Consider the following 18,327-nt stretch of genomic DNA (forward strand, 5'->3'; position numbering starts at 1 on the left):
AAAAGTTCATGCAGGAAATACCGCATATTTACTTTTGGCCCTTGAAAATGGATAAAGCCTTGTAGGCGGAGACTTTATATCAGGGCTCCGCAAATAGCGGCGCGCGCGCCACTTGTGGCGCGCCGTGGCTTCCCGAGTGGCGCGCAGCGCCGTGTAGATTTGTGAAAAAAACATTTAAATTATTTAAAAATATTTAAAACACTACAATCTGCCTCGACCGGCGGCTAAAATGGTACAAAATGTTGCACCAAATGGCGTCATTTGCACCTCAAATTAAAAAAAAAATCGATAGCTTCACAGGGGGACACCCCTCCTACTCCCAAGCGGTGCTAAAGCATTGAGTGGCGCTTTGCATTTTTCTTTTATTTCATGTGGCGCTTCAACAAATCTATTTGAGGAAGCCTGCTTTATATTGAATGGTTTGCTCCATCCATGTTCAAGGGCAAAAAGGACATATGAGGTTTTCCCCGCCCAGTGACGATATGTAAAAACTTCAAAATTGATAACCTGGCCAAAGTGTCTGTTTTTGACATGACAAGTCACATATGTGTACATCCATATCAAAACGATGCACTTGTCGGCTGCTACATGTGTCTCATTTCACATAATACCTAGGAATAAATACCAGACTCATCTCAAGTGGAGGTCACCTCAAATCATACCGAAGTCACATGATTTAGGAATACAGAGAACATATTCCTAAATCATGGGACCTGGGGATGATTTGAAGTTACATCCACTTGAGATGAGTCTGGTATTTATTCCTAGCTATTATGTGAAATGAGACACATGTAGCAGCCGACAAGTGCATCGCTTTTGATATGGATGTACACATATATACAAATACAACATGTTTTGAGGGGAAGAAGTGTAAACTACTGGTCCTGAGGTGTTGGCTGATTTTGACTATACATCCTGATGCGCCAGTGGATAGCCAAAATCGGCCATAAATATGTTATATTTTTTTAAAATAACCATCATGTAAAGTGCATTTCCATAAGGTGACCCGCTTGAACCTATATTCAATTTGCAGCCATTTCTAATGCCCTATGTTGCATTTTTCCATAAGAAGTTACAAAACCCATAATTGGCTCCACAGGGCATAGCGATCAGACCATACTTCACCTCCCCACACACACACACAGTGGGGGGGGCAAATCAACCAATTTTGCCCCAAAAGGGTAAATTTGTGTAATTTGGGGGTTTTTGCCTTGAAATTGGAGGGGAAACCGAGGGGGGGGGGCAAGAAAAATACTAATGCCGCCACTGCACACATAAGCCAAACTGTATGGCATGCCCTCTGCAAAGTACAATCATCTAATAATATAGTAGGAGGGTACTGATAAAGTGCACATTTTGTGGAAATTAATTTTCATGCTTTGCATGTATGCTCAACACAGCATAGGCCTAAATAGTAACGTGCATATACATTCTTTTTAGCCAGAATGAAAAAAAATAACAACAAGCGAGTAGTTCAAAATCGTCAAAACATGACAAATAACACTTGAAAATTATGCACTTTCATCTATAGCCTGATCTGCTGTAGAACTAGATCTAGTTCCTCAAGAGGGGGTGCGTGCATGGCCTGGTGGATTTTGTAATGTCAGAGAGGGGTTGTCATGGTCCCATTATACTGATATACTAGGCACTGAACAAGTGCTTATCTGCTGATATTGTAAAATGTGATCAGATTTGTGATTGAACCATTTAAAAATGGTTCAAAATTTCTATTTTCTTCATGTATTACATAACTCATACAAAGTTTCTTGTCATTTGATAGGCCAACTACTATTGATTATTTCTGCTATTTTTAGCGACCATCTGCAAAGGCCTGGCCTTATCTACATGTGTAAGATAAAGTAGACAGATATATTTTGTATTCATAATACTGATATAGCAGCACTCTACTTGCATTCTAGTCTGGTTTTTGAAAGGTTTATTATCATGGCAAAAGTTGCACTGGTAAGTTTCCTGTTACATTTTAAAACATTTTCAAGCGAATGTCATTTTAGAATTGGAAGAGTTCACAGGGGGGCTCTAACCTGGAGGGGGGGCTCTAATTTAGGGAAGGGTGGTAATTAGGTTGAAGTTCATCTAAATTATCAATTTAATAAACAAGTCAGCAATACAAATAAAAACAACAGCAGTGGGTTTGTGATCGGATACACTGCTTGTTTAGATATTTATGTATGCAATAGTTTTGTTAATTCTGGCATTTGTCATTATATGTATTTATAATTATGTATTTTTGAAGTTGTGAAATAAATGTTTCTTGAATTGAATTGAATTAGGCTATGTCCCATTTTGTGCTCCCACAATTAATACAAAATAATTCATAATAAAATTCTTCATCTTGACCCCAGTGAAACTTGGGAAGGGCTTTGAGACTTATCATTGCTTAAACCAAAAAGTGTACCAAAACAGACACCTCTTGATCCATACACAGAATGTGCCCCCTCAGTATTTGTAAACTATTTGACGCCATTTTGTGGACCATTTTGACACAGTTATGTTGTTGCTTAAAGCAAAAAGAGCACAGGTGTCCAAACCAGAAGCCAAAATGCACACTTACATATGCAGGAGGAAGGGGTGTCTGAGGAGAATGTAGCTAAGGAAACATCAAAATAAAGCCCCAATTAAGGTCATTTCGTGGACCATCCCATTTACGATCTTGTTGTATGCATGCCCAGGACTTTGGCAGTTGCAGTGGCATAGCCAGGGGGCAAATGGGGACAGCTGCTTCCCCTGTAAGAAGTCTTTCCCTCTCTTGTCCCCCCCACTGTGGGATGCTGACTGGCCTAATATCTAAGATTTTTTTGTGTACTTTTTGCTCCCTTAAAAGTTGGCTCCCCCTCCCCCTTTGTCCACCCTCAGAAAAGGTGCTGGCAATCCATCTTCATCACAAAAAGGCTGGGTAATCCTGCGGGATGTAACTGTGTTCTTAGAAGTAGACATCATGCACATTATAACATTCATTATATAATTCTTGCCAGGTAACTGGTTCCAACAAAGGCATTGGCTTTGCATGTGTGAGGGCGCTTTGCAAACAACTTAATGGTGGAATTGTATATTTGACTTCACGAGATGAAGGAAGAGGAAAAACCGCAATAGAAGAGTTGAAGAAAGAAGGATTGAATCCTAGCTTCCACCAACTGGACATTAATGATCAAGAAAGCATCACCAGACTCAGAGATGATCTGCAGAAAGAACATGGAGGACTGGATATACTCATACAAAATGCTGCCATTTTATTTAAGGTGAATAATGAATTATTCAAGTAAATCTTTAAAGTTTGAAATCAGACTGGTTAAATAATGGTCTTTGACAAACATTCGATCTCGAAGTACAAAATGTCAACAACCTTGACCAAGATCAATGTGGCTGGGGATTCTCACAGCAGATATGCATTAAGTAAAAGTCCTGTAACTTCTTAATTATTCACGCATGATACTTATACAGACTGAAGTATACTTTTTTCGAAAAGGAAAAGAGTCATGGAATCTATAGGGGAGACCGGGGCAAGTCCGCCCTCGGGGTAAGTCCGCCCACCCCATGTTTCTGATCTCGTGACTGCTGGAAAAGTACAATGATGATGTAATTAGCTGACACACGTCATAGCTAAGTACCCAAGAAAACAAGACAGTCCGACACTTCTCGCCACAGAAATTATCGTCAAAAAACGTTTTTGAGTCACGGAAGTTTACATTTTTGAATTTAGTAATATTGTAATAATCTCAAGACCTTGCAGAGACGGTTTTCGTTCTTATATTTATTTGGAAGGTGAACGTTTTGCCCAACATATTATGCAATTAAAAGATCGACATATTGTGTTTAGTAGGCATAACACGAGGTAAAGAAAAAAAGCAGCGTTGGGGCAAGTCCGCCCTGTATGTGAAGGGCAAGTCCGCCCTGTGTTTTCCCAGACTCCCGGGCGGATTCGCCCCATCGCTAATTATGCAAAATATTGATAATAATACCTTTGTAAGAAGAGTAAAACTACATGCAAGCATATTTTTTAAAGTTAAATGGTATCAGTATTACTCATACCACCGTTTATGCCCTAAAACTATAAATGCCGAAGTTGTAAATTAAGGTTTTGCTCATTTTGGACCCCTACATTTATTAGCTTACATTATACCCTCCAATAAATTTAGTAGACTCTTTGGAAGAGAGTGAGTGCCTAATATACCCTTTACTAAACGTTTGCATTAAATTTATAATTGTTTTGCAATATTATAACCTTTTCTTTTTATCAGGGCGAACTTACCCCACCATAGGGGCGGACTTGCCCCAGCACGGGCAAGTCCGCCCTGTCATCGTGATTTTTATTTTCCCTTCTCCTGCCGTTACTGAAAGCTCAATGTCCTTACAAATGTGGTAGTATTTAGCTATAGACGAATCCAAATACACGCATTCCTACACCTGACTAGCAGCCTTTAGTTGGGTAGCCGTCGGCTACAATGCACTCAAAATGTGAAATGATTCGGCCTTGGCGAAATTTTAAACTGCATTCCATCACCCGTTTACACCTTCCGCGAAAACACAGGCAGACAAAAGAATAACACAATACAGTTCCTTTCGACAAAACACACAGCATGGTCTATTCGCTGTTGAAGTGACATAATAATCGGATTAACTACACGCGGTATCTATGCATTGATGTACTTGCGAACAAAAGGACTATATGTATGAATAGATGCGACGGGATTACCTGCGGAATTATCTCCATTATATATATTATTAGCTATTATTCTATTAACCCTCCTCGTCCTTGCATCTTCTCTAGGTGTTAGGCGGCTTTTATTTGCACAATTGGACGCTCAAAGCACCAGGTTGGTGCTAGCGGCTACCCAAAGATGTCCGACCAAATCCTGACCATGACTTGGCTACTTGGATTCGTCTATAGCATACAGCTTAAAAATGTAAAAACTATATAGCCTTCTAACATGAGAACTGTCCTCTCTAGGCGAGATTAAAGAAAATAGGGCGAACACGCCCCGGTCTCCCCTATATAAGAACTGGTTTGGCGTAAAATAAACTATTTTGGAGAGAATTAATAAATAAAATAAAGAACCTGTTTTTTGACCAATTTGTTTTTTTGAACAAAGACGAAATTTAAGTTTACAAACAGACACTTCCAAATTTTACAGACAAATTCAAACTTAACAGGATATTAAATATAACTAAAAATGTGTTAAATTAACTGAGAAAATCTATATTAGCTAGTATGGCAACATGTTTGCATTTTAATGAATTGCAAGTTTTTGTTTTCCAATTGTATACAGGAAAAAGATCCTACACCATTAGCAGAGCAAGCTAAAATTACAATGGCCACCAACTTCACCGCTCACCTGAATGTTTGCAGGACTTTGTTTCCGATACTCAAGCCTGGTGCAAGGTAAACACACATCCACACACAACCAGGGCTGCGCTTTTATCACGCCAATGGTATATGCTTTTACCATCGGGCATGCAATATTCAATTTTTTTTATTGGCCGGGCTGGCATGTAAATTTTAATGCTCATGGTATTAGAATTTGTGATGTGATCAAGCTAACTGAGTCGTTTGTCGTTAGTCTGATCGGGTTAGGGTTTATGTCATTTTAGGTTAGGATTAAGGTTAGGGTTATTGTTAGAGATAGGATTAGAGTCAAGGTTATGTTTAAGAATAGAATGCACAGTGTCGACAGCCTCTAAATAATTATGTTTTCCCTTAAATGAATACTGAGTGATAAGCGATTGGTATTCACCAATAAGATAGCTCGCCTTTCCGAACACAAGAAAAGGAGTCCTATCCGATCGCTAGATCGCTCAGTGATGAGTGTACAAACTCAGATGTAGAGATGTATAAATAATATTCTTAAACAGTTGAATATATCACTTTATTATCGTATGATTGAAAAACATTTTGGTGAAAATGCAGTTAAATATATGTGTATAAAGAAAACAGCAATCGCAGCTGAGTGCATGTATTGAATTTCCAGTAAATTACTGTATTGAAAACAAAACTTGCGTTTTACTTGGCAACAAATCATATTTTCTTGTAATGGCATCGCCATATGGGAATGGAAATGCTGCGTTATCTCATATCGTGTAAGTGATTTGCTTAGCCTGAGTCGCTCGGCCTATCTTGACGTCGAACAAAATCGCCTTCCTTAGCTTTTGAAGAATGAGTGGATTCGCTGTATCATCACGGCAATGTTTGACACAAAGATATTGGGATGATGACGCTGTGGGATGGAGAGTGTGTTTAGATGTAGGATTATAGGTCTTAGGTTATAGATTAGGGTGAGGTTAAGGTTAGGATTTGGGTTTATAACGACTCTTATTAGGTTTTTGGAATAATGATTCAATCCAATTCTCACATCTGACCCCCTTTAACATGTTTAACAAATTATACATATTTCGTTACAGGGTATCTTCTGTAGCTAGTTTTGTAGCCCCAATGTTGTGGAAGAAAATAACGGATGATTTGAAAAAGCGATTCAACACAGTAAAGACAGAAGATGATGTTGTCAAATTAATGGCAGAATTTGTAGAGTAAGTACATTGTGTGTGCTTTGTGTCATCATTGTCTAGTTTTGCAGCGGAAATGGCATGGGGGAAAATGAGTGGTGATGAGTTGAGGGGTGTGGCCAGCCTCATCCCCCCCACTTATCCTATCCCCCAGGGGGGGGCACTTCAATATGAAAGGTAAAAATTATGGGGTCATTGGGTGAGAACATGAGCGTTTTTTAAATGGAATCTTTGGGTGAGAGCCAAAACAGCGCTGCAGAAACCTCGAAAATAGAATTTCTAGTTCTAAATGCCCTCAAATTTCTTTGTTTTTTCAAAATAAGTAACAAAATCAGTGGTAAATGAAAGTTGCTGTTCAAATTGAACTTGTAAGGGTCTTTGGGTGACAGATCAAATGGAAAACTAGGGGGTCTCCAGGTGACAGAGCATATGTTTGTAAAAAATATGTAATTCATTAAGGGCTGGGGTATGAATCGTTTGGACAGTATTTATTGTGGGACATTAGAGCACATCAGACATATCGAATTGCATGAATACTGAAGAATGTCATTCTGATATCAAATAATTTTGATTTTTTGAAATTAGCAATTTAATACACATTTTATGGAAAATCATTAAAAATTGATATTTTTGATATTTAACAGTACTTGAGTAAACTTTATAAATCTGATGATTCATACTTAAAGTGTTTGTAGGTGGGATGAAAAGCCGACGATCAATTGAAAATTTTGACCTTTAGTATTAAAGATATGGATTTTTTTCCCAAAAAAAAAAAAAAAAAATTAGGTCTTTTGGGGAAAAAAATCCATATCTTCAATATGAAAGGTCAAAATTTTCAATTGACCGTCGGCTTTTCCTCCCTGCTACATACACTTTAAGAATATGTCATTAGAATTATATAATTTACTTCGAGGACTGTTATATATCAAAAATTTGAAAAATATCAAATTTTTATAATTTACCATAAAATTTGTATTATATTGTGATTTTCAAAAATGAAAATTATTTGATATCAGAAAGACATGCTTCAGTATTCAGAATGCAATTCGATAGGTCTGAGGTGCTCTCATGTCCCACAAAAATACTGTCGAAACGCAATAAACGCTCATTTTAGATCCCTTAAAGGGGTGGTTACTTTTTCTGATGAATTTTACAGCTTACAATACAATATCCCAAATTTTGCTCAAAATTGAAAAAAAAAATCAAATTTAGATCCTTTTTGTCCCATATTTTATTAAAACGAAGAAAAAATTCAATAATTCAAACTTTAGTTTTCTTGATCACAAGTGACTTGGTCCACTGCTTTTCCCGTGACACTTCTTGTTGACATTACCCGGAAGTGATGGCGTTTTTATTTTCAGCAGTGTATTTTTGTTTTTGAATGTTTTCTTTGTCAATGTCAATTTCAGGCTTGCTCAGACTGACAAGCACAAAGATAAAGGCTGGATTGATAGTGCCTACATGACAACCAAGATGGGTGTTTGTGCTCTTACAAAGATTCAAGGTGAAGCTATGTTAGCTGATAGCAGAGATGACATCCTTGTCAATTGTGTAAGTGTTATGGGCATAAACATAATGCAAGCATATCATATCATGCAAACAAGATGAATCATCCTGGGGGGTGGTGTGGGCGACCATGATTGGGGGAGTACCGGACCTGATGGGGGGGCACAAGCCATTTTTTGGCAGTTTTCCTATGGGATTTTCTAAATTTTCAGATCAATTGGGGAGCATGTGCCCCCTGCCCCTATGATACTATGCCACTGCTGTGTGTGTGTAGGTGTTCACTTTGGATTTACCATATTCTGAGTAAAACTACTAGTATACCGGTTTGCACCTGCACCTGTCATTTGGCATGGGTGGACTGGAGATACACTGTACACCTGCATATCTGTATTAAACCAAGCAAGTAACTCACAATATATAACTGAACACATTTTAGGATTTTAAACATTAATTTGCAAGACAAATAGAATTATGATCACTTGCTAAGGTATAGTTTTCCCAATATGTGTAAATTGAGCCCAAAGAGCACATTGTTTTACCAACAAATTTGCTTTGAGCGCACACTTTAACATGAACTTGCCACGTTTGGGAGATACTTTTGCTGGTAAGATCTCAGGTAGGGTGAAAGTCAGAAGCAGAGTCTGGCTGCAAGTCACTTCAAAAGAGATGGGCATTCCAGTTTCCGGCCTGTGAACACTGGCATGGACCTATTACCTTTATACAAGGATTTCTCAATAGCAGTTGTGGGACCATAGGGGGGAGACCCCAGGTCGATCAGAACTCCCCCCCACACACACACAATGAAAACCTATGTAAAATCTTCTAAAATTGCAGACATGCGACTTATTCCTTGATCATGTTGGATATAATTGAGAATCCCTGCTGATCTCACACCACCAAATCAGAGTCCCATAGAGATATGTGCTAAATTTGCCTTAAGAAAAGCGTCAAATGTCTGGGAATTTCCTATTTTTCAGGCAAAACCATGCCGGTGTTTCTGTAAAGAAAAGGCTGCTTAAAATCATTAAAAGTTATTCGATCTCTCCCATCTGTGGTACACTTGCAGGAATTAATATTACTAATCATGACCAATCCTGATGCTTAAATTCAGAATCAATGGGTTTTTCTGAGAAGTGAAATTCAAGGGCGCACAACATATACTATTTGGTGGTGTGAAATCTGAATGATGCAACATGTTTCTGATTATCCTTAATTTCAGACTATTTTAATCTAATTAACTTATTTTTAGCATAATTTGAGCAAGAAGCTGGTTAAAAAAAAATTTCAAGCAGAATCATTGTGTCTGTGACATCTGCTATCTACTGAAGATAGCATTGTGATTACAATGTTAAAAATTCACCAAGACTTAGGCTTTCAGCAATTTACAGTCAAGAGGGACAAGTAACCAGGCAGACACACAAAAACAAAGAAGAACATGACCACAATGTCTGAATTATAAGTGTTGAATTATATGGCCTGTTAGTGAAATCTTAAGTCTACCCCCCATAAGCTTACCTGATCCATGGACACATTTTATGAGCTCCAAGCAGTGCCCTAGCCCACGTGCCACCATATACTGATGTCTTCTACATCTGGCACTGAGTCATTGCATACCATCATGATTGTAAACATTACCTGGGTTACCAGCAGTGGAATCATAAAGCTTAGCCTACCCCCCACCAACACACAAACCGTAAGCTTACCTGATCCAGGCGCCTATTTCATGAGTTCCGATCAGTACCCTAGCACCATACTGCAATGTCTTCTCTATCAGTCAACATTAATAGGTAAATTTTCACGGGAAAATTTTCTGGACACGTGACCAATGCGTATCAATGTGAGTGTAACCTCGAGCCTGATCTCTGACCCCCGGCGGTGACCTCGCTATTCGAGTCTTAGTAATTTTGAATTGGAATAGTATTTTTGACCGCAATTTTGATAGAAATTTGTGCATTGCAAATTTATTGAATATAATGTTATCTTAATTTTTCACAATATCATCAAAACGTAATTTCAAAAATATCTATCTACGGAAAAAAATATTTATCTACGGAAACTCTTACCATAACATTATTAACTTGCGACAAGTAACTTATTTTGCCTCAAATGAAGAATTCTTCCTATTCAAATACATTGGAAGAACACCCGCTGTGCTCGGGGTCACATTCCAGAATGCTAATATGTCTGCGCCCATGGGTGTCACGTGTCCAGAAAATTTTCCCGTGAAAATTTACCTATTAATTCTGACTGTCTATCTGGCACCGATTCATTGCATGCCATTGATGATGTAAGCTTACAAAATATTATGATTACATTGCATGGGCCTAAGTCACTCTACTAAATGGAATCTTTCACTCAAACACACATTTTGGGTCATAAACTCACCTTAGCACTGGTATATTAGTAGCAAATGTTGCAGTTCTCTTCAATTTTAGCCTTTAATTACATAAACTCAGTCAATGCACTTTTTCGGTGAATCCAAACACGAATTAGGCACAGGGCTAACTTGCTCAATCAAAAGTTGAGACTCACACACACAGCTCCATTCAGTATCCCTTAGCCTTGACTAATGCTAATCATTGTATTCAATGATGTGTTGTCATCTTTTCTTCATAATTATTTCCATAGGCTGATCCAGGGTGGGTGAAGACTGATCTGTCAAGTGGAACTGGCAACAAAACCACTGATGAAGGAGCGGAGACACTGGTATATGTGGCTCTCCTACCACCTGGTAGCAAGACGCATGGCAAGATGTTTAGTGATTGTAAAGTAAATGACTTTTGGTAATTTGGAGGAATATGAATGGCAGCTAGTATAGCTAAGTGCAGGCCCGTACGCAGGGGGGGTGTACCAAAAGTATACAAAAAGTCCCAAAATTTAAGAATTTGCGAGCATAGCGAGCAAAAAAATCAGGTTTTTTACGCTTTTTTGGACAAAAAACTGTCCAAATTTTGTCCACTTTTCACAAAATTGCCCCCCTCCCTTGGAAAAAGGTCCACTTTTTCAAAATCAGCACCCCCCAAATGAAATCCTGCGTACAGGCCTGGTTAAGTGTTGAGTTGATGTTCTTTGTTTGAAGACACCTGTATTGGCAGTGGTATGTCCCTTGTGAATGGGGACAAAGGGTCGTTTTATCTTTTCAGTTTCGGTTCTGTTTCAGTTTTCGGTTTCGGATCTCATTGTTATTTAGAAGTGTTAGCAATGTATGTGTGAACAATCCTTTTATTCTAGTCCTTTGTTGCTCACTGAAAATTTGAACGAAGACAATTTCTGTTGAACGAAGACAATTAAATATTTGCAATTAAAACTCATGTTTTTGAATGATTCTGCAAAATAGAGGCCCTGCATGAAATTATCGATTGGCTCCAAACAAAGGATTTGAGCCGGTGTCTTTCACCGTAGTTATGGCGGAGTGCAGTCCATTCAATCAAATGTTGTCATCAACCTATTTGATCGTAGTGCAGGGTTATGTGTGTGAGACGAACTGTCACGGTAGATTGCAATCATGCTTTTGTTGAATGCATTTGAGTAGTCCGCCATATTTACGGGATGATACGTCACATGCAAGGCCTCTATTTATCAATATAAATCCAGCGATTACATCATTGGGTCAATGATTTTCCACATAAAATTAAATTCAATAACTTCCCTGTATGGCAGCAGTGATGATTTGTTTGGTTGTTTGTTTAAATGGTTGCTCCGTGTGGAGACACATTTGGGTCCTGATGCCACCAGGCTCAAACAAAATGCTCAAACCAGGCTAATATGCCTATATAAGCATGCTGGCCTGTATGGAAAGAGAAGTGAGAAACAGATTTGAAGACAAAATACCAGGCGGAAAAGAAGGCCACTCCCAACAATAAAGTTAACAATTTTACTGTCAGGAGTCAAGAGAAGGAAGTGCTTTTAAATCCAATCTCAACTGCCACTGAGGCTGTCTTTAATGGTCACAATTTGTATTAAATAAAGTTAATTTCACCACAACTGAGCTGGTTGAAAACAAAGTTTTGTTACAGTTTTTTTTTTTTATTGCACCACAATATGACCGATATTTTGTAATGCAATTTTTAATAAAATAAAATAAATATCACCATGAAGCACCTGCAAAGGTTTGAACACCAAATTATTTGTATTCAAATTAGATTTTAAACATAAATTAAATATCTTGCAGAGCAAACATGACTTTCTTCCAAAATGAATCTTCTTTCAATTTTTGAGTAGATAATATACAAATAAGACCCCAAAACTGCTCATTCCTCACATTTCTGTTTTTTTCACACAATTTTCAACCAAAAAGCCAAGAAAGACCCTTGATTTTGACTGTTCGCAGCTCCAAAAGTCCCCATTTTACTTGTTCGCAGCTCCCAAAGACCCCTTTTACCGCACGCCGTTAGCTCACAAAGACCCACCACCATCAAAATTCCGGGGGAGCATACCCACCAACATTTTTTGATGTGCCCCCCCCCCCAGGGACCTCGTCATGTGTATCAAATTTCTCATTATTGTTGCAATCAATTTACAGCAATTTCTAATGCCCTGTGGTGCATTTTTCCTTATGGAGTGCATTGTTTTGTGTCTCCACAAGGAATAAAATCTCCATAAGAAGTTACAAAACCCCTTTTTGTGGCAATTTTATGCAAAATTTGTTTATTTTGCCCCCCCCTGAAATTTACTTTTCCCCCATAATGCCCCCCACGAAAAAAATTCCTCGCACCACCACTGCACACACACATAAGCCAAACTGTATGGCATGCCCTCTATAAAGTACAATCATCTAATAATATAGTGTGCATATTTAATTGCTCAACACAGCATAAATAGTAACCTGCAAATACATTCTTTGTATCCAGAATAAAAACAAGCAAGTAGGTCAAAATTGTCAAGCATGAAAAATTACACACTTGAAAATTATGCCCGATCTACTGGTGAAGTGTGAAATCTGAATGGTTGAATGGTTCAAAATTTCTATTTTCTACTATATCATATGGTAGGCAAATATGATCGATTGTAGCATGGTAAACACTGCATTTTATTTGCTGATTCATTCATACAGGCCTAGCCTTCTATGCACTACACTATATCTACATGTCAAGTGCATGTGTAAGATTAAGTGGACATCGACAGGTATATTTTGTATTCCTTACACTGATATAGCACCACTCTGACTTGCATTCTAGCTCATTCTACTGAGTCTGGTTTTTTGAAAGGTCTGTTATCATGGCAAAAGTTGCATTGGTAAGTTTCAGTTTCCTTTTACATTGTATCAGCTTGTAATTCATTTGTAAACATTTTCACAAGTGAGTGTCGTTTTAGAATTAGAAACGTTCACAGGGGGCTCTAACCCCGGGGGGGTAATTTAGGGAAGGGTGGTAATTAGGTTGAATATGGTAACATCCAAATATCAATTTAAGCAAGTCGGTAAAACAAAATAAAACAACAGCAGTGGGCTTGTGATCAGATACACTGCTTGCTTAGCTATTTGTGTAATATGCAATTGTTTTGTTAATTCTGGCATTGTCATTATATGTATTTTTGAAGTTGTGAAATAAATGTTCCTTGATTTGAATTGAATTATGTTCCATTTTGGGTTAATACAAAATAATTCATAATAAAATTCTTCATGTCTTGGTCTCGTCCAACAGATAAAAAATAAATAGAGAAGAATACCTAAAAAAAGTATTCCACATTAGATCTTCAACTTTGGAAGGGCTTTTAGACAACTATTAATTAAGATGGCCTTATTATTGCATAAAACAAAAAGTGTACAGGTATCCAAACCAGACACCTCTTGGTCCATACACAGAATGTGCCCTTCAGTATTTTGTAAAATATTTGACACCGTTTTGTGGACCATTTTGACACAGTATTGTTGTTCTCTTTGCAGCAAAAAAGATCCAAACCAGAAGCCAAAATGCACACTTCCATAACATATGCAAGGGGTGGGGGTGTCTGAGGAGAATGGGCTATTCCATTTAAAGTCCATACTACCCCTGTAGAAGATTTTGGAAATATCTTTCACAGGGGGAGTATGAATTTAGCCAGCACTTTTTCTTTAGCTCCTTTATCTTTTTGGTTTCATGAGCTTCAAATGCTGCTTGACGTTTTGATGAGTTTCCGTTTAAGTGGGGTAATCCACGGTGTATTAGTTTGATGGATTTTGAGTTGTTTAGTAGAAACGTCAAGTTCCATATACCCTTGTGTATGTAACACAGAAACACAGAGCATCAGTTTTATTTTGAGTACCATTGCATCCATGGACCTCACATCTGATCCTGAATCCATCTACTAAATGCAGGTAATGCTGGACTTCACTGTGTTCTTAGAAGTAGACATCATGCACATTATAACATTCGTTATAATTCTTGTAGGTAACTGGTTCCAACAAAGGCATTGGCTTTGCATGTGTGAGGGCGCTCTGCAAACAACTTAATGGTGGAATTGTATATTTGACTTCGCGAGATGAAGGAAGAGGAAAAACCGCAGTAGAAGAGTTGAAGAAAGAAGGATTGAATCCTAGCTTCCACCAACTGGATATTAATGATCAGGAAAGCATCAACAGACTCAGAGATGATCTGCAGAAAGAACATGGAGGACTGGATATACTTATTCAAAATGCTGCCATTGCATTTAAGGTGAGTTTTGAAATATTCAAATAAATCTTTAAAATTTGAAATCATGTTGGTTTAAATAGCAATAAAAGTCTTTGACACAGACTCGCTCTTCAAGTACAAGATTAAGGCAGCTGGATATCTCCAGTGGCGGCGCTTACGTCGGGGGGGGGGGAACTTGCCCCCCACTTTTGAGGCAAAATCCCCAAATCACGTACATTTCCACTTTTTGCAGCAATTTCCCCCCCCCTCAAATTCACTTTGCCCCCAATGCCCCCTGAAAAAAAAATTTCCTGGTGCCGTCACTGGATATCTCCCAGCGGAAATACATTAAGGAAAAGTCCTGTAACTTCTTAATTATTCACACACGATACAGACTGAAATGTAAACATTTTTCGAGAAAAAAAATAAAGAGTCGTGGAATCTTAAATATAAAAACTGGTTTAGCGTAAAATCAGCTATTTGGGAGAGAATCACAACCCCTCTATTTTTTTTTTTTCCATTTCTGAGTCTTTTTACGGGCCTTTTTGTATTATTGACAATTGTAACAAATATTTCGGGTCCAAAATTTGCCTTATAATTAAATTCCTTCAAAACAAAAAAAAAACAACAAAACAAAAAGACCAAATTTTGAACTTTTTTGCCTCTTTTCTTTCTCGTCCAAAAATGCACACTTTTGTATTCCTCACGTGAAAGGTGGATGTTCCGATTGTATGGTTTTGCCAAACAATATTTTGCATTAACATTTTTACATTTAAAAAACTGTTCTTGTCGTGTTCATATAAAATGTTTTTGTGACTTTTATATAACCCAAGATTTAACAGCAGCATGGATAGCTATGGATACTGCCAAGATTTAACGTTTTAAAAGTGTTTTGACCAAAACCAAAACGTGTTTAGGCTATAACATGTTTATAATGTTTTAAAAACATTTTTGTATTTGTTGGTGTGGTAACATGTTTGCATTTTAATGGATCACACGTTTTTGTTTTCCAATTTTTACAGAATAAAGATCCTACACCATTTGCAGAGCAAGCTACCATTACAATGGCCACCAACTTCACCGCTCATCTCAATGTTTGCAGGACTTTGTTTCCAATACTCAAGCCTGGTGCAAGGTAAACACACCCCACACACAACCAGGGGCTGAATGCCAATGATATGTGCTTTTGCTGTCGGGTGTGCAATATTCAATATTTACTAGTCTGGCTGGCATGTACATTTTGATGTAATAGTATTAGAATTTGTAATGTGATTAAGGGATGAAATCAAAACTCGACCGGCAGTCGACTGCCGGTTCGGGGTGGTTTGAGCCAGTTTCTATTGTTCTAAACAGTGCAACGCGGTTCAGCCGCCTGGCAACTGGCGGTTGAGTTTTGATTTCATCCTTTGTTCATCATTAGTTCGAAAAAGGTTAGGGTTTGTTACAGGTTGTCTTCTGTAGCTAGTTTTGTGGCTCCAAGTAATTTGGGAAACTTCATTTATATCTTCAATACGAAAGGTCAAAATATGATGGTTGGTTTTTTATTCCAGCTACATAGCATTAGATTTAGTCTAAATTGAGTTTACTATACTACAAAGACTGAATGTCAAAAATTAAACTAAAAACCTGTATCATTTTACGAATTAAAAAAAAAAAATTAAAATTATCTGATATTTGTCAGTTTGGTGTGTCTGATGAGCTTTCAGGTCCCACAAAATATATTGTACAAAGCTGGGTGACTGCAAGCCTTTAAAAAAGTATACATATTTCATTGCAGGGTGTCATCTTTATCTAGTTTTGGGGCCGTAATATTTTGGGATAAAATAAGAGAAGATTTGAAAAAGCGATTCAACGCAGTAAAGACAGAAGATGATGTCATCAAATTAATGGCAGAATTTGTAGAGTAAGTATTATTGTGTGTGCTTATTTTTGTACTGGAAAATCAGTGGTGATGACTTAACCCCTGAACCCCCCTGCGAACCCCCCCCCCCTCTCTGATTGGTCAATTACATGATATTTTCACTTTAATCACCAATCAGAATGGAGCTTTGCAAATAATTCACCCCAATTTTTTTGTGTGGTGAAATTATTCTAACAATGTTGCAGATTGGTCCAATTGATAATGAAAACTTCTTTTTGGCCAATCGGCAGGTAGTTCTCATGGGGTTATGGGATGTGACCAGATCTGAGATCGACAACCTCATGCTCCCACTTATCCTATCATAATGGAGATTCTGCATGCATCAGGAAAGCTCACATTTTTCCTCATAATCCCACTGAAAAATTTAGGCCTGATATATCATGTATTGGTTCCATTTTAGATGTTATGTATGACAAAGTGATAGCCTCATCCCCCCTGATGGTCATCACACATACTGTTCTGTGGGCCATTAAGGCCCATATGCAGGATTTCATTTGGGGGGTGCTGATTTTGTGAAAAGTGGACAAAATTTGGACATTTTGGTCCAAAAAAGCTGTCGCCCCCCACCTGCATACGGGCCTGGGCCATTATGAAACATATTTGTGCTTCTAATACTAATATCAAAACCCCTAGTGCAATTTGACCATTTGTTGCAATGCTCCCAATATGAACATTGCAGAGTACATGTAAATGAAACCCAGGATTTGAAACTTGCAGCAAAATCCTATTGCCTTGTATTCCATATCCATTAGCTTCCATTGAAGGAAATCCGTTTGGCTCTCATTGGATTATTCTTGTTTGTTTCATGCATTTGATAATCATTCATTCTTCACTATAATGTCAAATTGAAACATTTTTGTTTAAAGTTTCAAAGGGAACTCACTGTTTGTACATCATGATATTTATCCCAAGGTAAAGGAACCCTTGTGCTCCATTAGGCAAATCTTTACGGTATAAGGCTAAAAGAACTGGAGCATGATCCAAATGTTGGGTTAAGGATTTGCCGGAGAGCCAGAAAAGGGACCCTTGACCACTGCCCATACATAGCACGTTTACATGCGAGTACCCATCTGGACACAATGCACAGAAATACATTATGCTTCCAATGCTTCACAAGTGACTTGGTCCACTGATTTTCCTATGAAACTTTATGTTGACATTTCCTGGAAGAGTGACAGTGTTTTTGTTTTCAGGAGTGGATCGTTGTTGCTTTCAATGTTTTTGTCAATGTCAATTTCAGACTTGCTCAGAGTCACAAGCACAAAGATAAAGGCTGGATTGATAGTGCCTACTGGGCAACTAAGATGGGTGTGTGTGCTCTTACAAAGATTCAAGGTGAAGCTATGTTAGCTGATAGCAGAGACGACATCCTTGTCAATTGTGTAAGTATTTACATGTGCAAAATGTATGTGAACATTATCATGCAAAGAGGATCAGCAGGTGTGTGTAAAGGACATCTCATTTACATATAGTATGTGGGGTGTGGGGGAGGCAAACCTGAATAAACAGTGAACAGTGCCCATCTCTCTTTCATTGGCTAATGGGCCAGACTCCTCAATATAATGTTGCTGTAGGGGGATCGCTACACCTCCTCCACAGCGAGTCTGTTACCTTCCCAGCATTAAAAAATGCCGGTACCCATTTATACACCTGGGTGGAGAGGAGTAATCGAGAAAAAGTACCTTACTCAAGGGCACAACAAGGATTCTTTAGGATCTTTCCTGATTTTCTGGATTTTTTTGGCCAAAATTAACGCAATTTTATTAATATTTAGCCTGTTTTGGGACATTTAAG

General features: G+C 38.0%; 2 protein-coding genes across 3 annotated transcripts in view; both read left to right on the forward strand.

The window, feature by feature from the left end:
* LOC140151033 (carbonyl reductase [NADPH] 3-like) overlaps positions 1 to 18,327 on the forward strand; it is a 31,657-nt gene that overhangs the window by 12,930 nt on the left and 400 nt on the right. The window contains exons 1-5 of one of the 2 annotated variants that reach the window (XM_072173223.1): positions 12,955 to 13,257; positions 14,391 to 14,654; positions 15,635 to 15,747; positions 16,390 to 16,515; positions 17,774 to 17,915. In XM_072173223.1, coding sequence (XP_072029324.1) covers positions 13,240 to 13,257; positions 14,391 to 14,654; positions 15,635 to 15,747; positions 16,390 to 16,515; positions 17,774 to 17,915 — 663 coding nt within the window. In that variant the 5' untranslated portion in view covers positions 12,955 to 13,239. Of the gene's footprint in view, positions 1 to 12,954; positions 13,258 to 14,390; positions 14,655 to 15,634; positions 15,748 to 16,389; positions 16,516 to 17,773; positions 17,916 to 18,327 lie in introns of those variants that run through there. The other variant, XM_072173225.1, reaches the window with a different exon arrangement.
* On the forward strand, positions 1,945 to 11,958 carry LOC140149566 (carbonyl reductase [NADPH] 3-like). Its single transcript, XM_072171644.1, has 6 exons — positions 1,945 to 1,962; positions 2,994 to 3,257; positions 5,286 to 5,398; positions 6,415 to 6,540; positions 7,926 to 8,067; positions 10,651 to 11,958. Exons 1-6 carry the CDS (start codon positions 1,945 to 1,947, stop codon positions 10,807 to 10,809), a joined length of 822 nt encoding a protein of 273 aa, XP_072027745.1. The 3' UTR covers positions 10,810 to 11,958.

This window comes from Amphiura filiformis, chromosome 4 (genome assembly GCF_039555335.1).
Source record: "Amphiura filiformis chromosome 4, Afil_fr2py, whole genome shotgun sequence".
Lineage (NCBI taxonomy): Eukaryota > Metazoa > Echinodermata > Ophiuroidea > Amphilepidida > Amphiuridae > Amphiura > Amphiura filiformis.

Excerpts from the sequence above, each read along its gene's own strand:
- LOC140149566 (XM_072171644.1), top strand. Across the intron at positions 3,258-5,285 it reads ATGCTGCCATTTTATTTAAG|GAAAAAGATCCTACACCATT; the intron begins GTGAATAATGAA and ends AATTGTATACAG. Across the intron at positions 6,541-7,925 it reads TTAATGGCAGAATTTGTAGA|GCTTGCTCAGACTGACAAGC; the intron begins GTAAGTACATTG and ends TGTCAATTTCAG.